This window comes from Microcaecilia unicolor, chromosome 10, assembly GCF_901765095.1.
Source record: "Microcaecilia unicolor chromosome 10, aMicUni1.1, whole genome shotgun sequence".
NCBI lineage: Eukaryota > Metazoa > Chordata > Amphibia > Gymnophiona > Siphonopidae > Microcaecilia > Microcaecilia unicolor.
In genome coordinates this window covers 105,114,621-105,117,303 of record NC_044040.1, presented here as the reverse complement: position 1 = coordinate 105,117,303, position 2,683 = coordinate 105,114,621, and the positions used below count along the sequence as shown (strand labels likewise).

The 2,683-nt window shown below is 39.0% G+C and overlaps 1 protein-coding gene across 1 annotated transcript; it reads left to right on the top strand.

Moving 5' to 3' along the window:
* The first annotated feature begins 803 nt into the window (after positions 1–803).
* Positions 804–1,526, top strand: SOX14 (SRY-box transcription factor 14). Its single transcript, XM_030216935.1, has one exon. It carries the CDS (start codon positions 804–806, stop codon positions 1,524–1,526), a length of 723 nt encoding a protein of 240 aa, XP_030072795.1.
* The last annotated feature ends 1,157 nt before the right edge of the window (positions 1,527–2,683 follow it).

The window sequence follows — 2,683 nt, the reverse complement described above, 5'->3', positions numbered from 1 at the left end:
TCTTTTTTGAAAAAGTTGTTCTAGCTGTTTTTGCCATTCCGGTCTCCTGAAATTCTATAGAAAACGATAAAAGAGCATGCTGCCTTTTTAGTTGAATCCAAAAGAGTCCTCTTTATTTAGAAACATCACAGCCCTATTCTTTATCATAAAATTTTCATTTTGTCCAAACTGCTTGAAAATAAAGCGATTAGTAGTGGGGTTTCGCTGGGATTATTGTTTTAACAAAAACATTCTCTTTAATCCAGTCTTCACCGATTTTTCTTTCCATTTCTGTTTTCCCTTTGTCTTTTCTTATTTTAGGTATCCTTCCTTTTCTTTTTCTTGCTGATTGGGTGCTCAGGTTAGGGGGAGTAAACGCCCTGTGATTGTCAGATTGGTGCAGCCTCAGCCAGCCTAGCCTTTGAACTTTACCGCTTTCACTCAGGCTTACCAGCCCTTCCTCATTCCCAGGCAGGTGCTGTGCAAGCTAGACACCTCTAAAACGAGCAAAGAAAAGAGAAAGCTTACACACTTTCAGGTCCCTATGTATTTCTATTGATTCATTGCGACCTCAAACACCTCGGAATTTTTCTTTCTTGCATCTTCTGTTATGCTTCTGCATCTATCCAGTCGGTAAAAGAAAGCCGCCAATGAGAGACGCAAAACTTCCGTGGACCACTTTGTTTTTCTTGAAGAACTGGCATGATTAGTTGGCAATTTGTCCTCTTTCCTCCCTTCAAAGCAAGAAATAAATAAGAAAGTGAAATAAGAAAGTGGGCTTACTTCTGGCTAGTATTTCTCAGAAAAAAAATCTTTTCAGCATAATGTCCAAGGCTGTAGACCATATCAAGAGACCCATGAATGCTTTCATGGTGTGGTCCAGGGGACAAAGAAGAAAGATGGCACAAGACAATCCCAAAATGCACAATTCGGAAATAAGTAAGCGATTAGGCGCGGAGTGGAAGCTACTTTCAGAAGCGGAAAAAAGACCTTACATAGACGAAGCGAAAAGGCTCAGGGCACAGCACATGAAGGAGCACCCAGACTACAAGTACAGACCCAGGCGTAAACCCAAGAACCTGCTAAAAAAGGACAGGTATGTGTTTCCATTGCCTTACCTCGGGGACCATGACCCACTCAAGGCAGCAGGACTTCCTATGGGTACAGCTGACTCTCTCCTAGTTTCCTCGGAGAAAGCGAGGGCTTTCTTGCCTCCCACCTCAGCACCTTATTCTTTGCTTGACCCCAACCAGTTTAGCTCTACTGCAATCCAGAAAATGACCGAAATGCCACATAGCTTAGCTACTAGCACTTTGCCCTATGCCTCCACCTTGGGATACCAGAACGGAGCATTTGGCAGCTTGAATTGCCCCAGTCAGCACACTCATACCCACCCTTCTCCAACTAATCCTGGTTATGTGGTGCCCTGTAACTGTACTGCATGGTCCACGTCTAGCTTGCAGCCTCCAGTTGCTTATATTTTGTTTCCTGGCATGGCCAAGGCTGGAATAGACCCTTATTCATCCGGACATACGACAGCTATGTAACCAACCGTGCAAAACTGAACTTGATTTTCGCGTGCATGTACATTAGACGTTTGCATTAATAAAGAAACCAGAAAACATGTCAATCTTACACGAGCTCGTCAGGCACCGTCAAGGACTTCTCTGCTGGAGGCTTCAAAGACGTTGTCAGTCACAAAAAAATACACATTTTATGTCCAGTTGGGAAAGCTTTACTTGGATGATTAGGCAGGTACCAAGAAAACTGTAAGAATGTAAATGTTAACCTTTTTTCCCCTACATTTTTGGACATAGAACTAAACAACCTTTTGTTTTTATTTGTTAATTTCTGAGTTCAATATGATCTCTTTGGATCTGAGTTATCAAATGTGATATTATATTAGTTATTAATGTTTAGTTTCTGCATTGTTTAAACTTATTTTTTTTGTATATGTGTTCCGTCTCAGACACTATTGGGGAAAACTACCGTAACAACTTTTCGTCTTAAAAAAAAAAAAAGAAATAGCTTACCAATAATAAATAAAAGTGCAATGTTTGTATATTCAACCAACTTGAAATGTTCACTTACTTTCCTACCGATCTTAGTTTTTGTGAAAAAGTGGAAACACCGCCCAAGTCAGACTTTAAAATTTATAAAGTTTATTTTATATGAATAACCGGTGTTCTTTTCAGTGTTTTAAGACCCCAACCCTTTCAGACGTGTGCCCAGGAGGATTTTCTCTTTATTAAACAAAGGCATTTTGAAGAAAAACAATTTTGTCATTTAAAAGTTGCAAACTATGTCGTACTCTTACAATGTATAGCATTAATAAGCATATCTTTGAAATCAAGAGATTAATTCGGAATACTGAGTGGGCGACAGACTTTTATAGCGATCTGCGTTCTTGTAGCTTATGGCAACTAGCAAAATTGCAAAGGTTATTTCTGTATGCCTGTTTTTATCCTATTTTAGGTTTTTTGTTTGCTTCCTTGTTTGTTTTTATTTGTTTTTGTTGCTGTCAAAAGCCATTAAATTCCCGAAGAAGAAAATATGACTCTTCTATGTCTATATTGCAGAAAACTAGCAGGTTTTAGACCTAGTTTGTTTAAAAACTGAGGTACATGTGTATATAACATGGACAAACATAGTGAATTTGGAGGAAGAAATATGTTACATTATCTTCAGAAAAGATTTCAGGCAA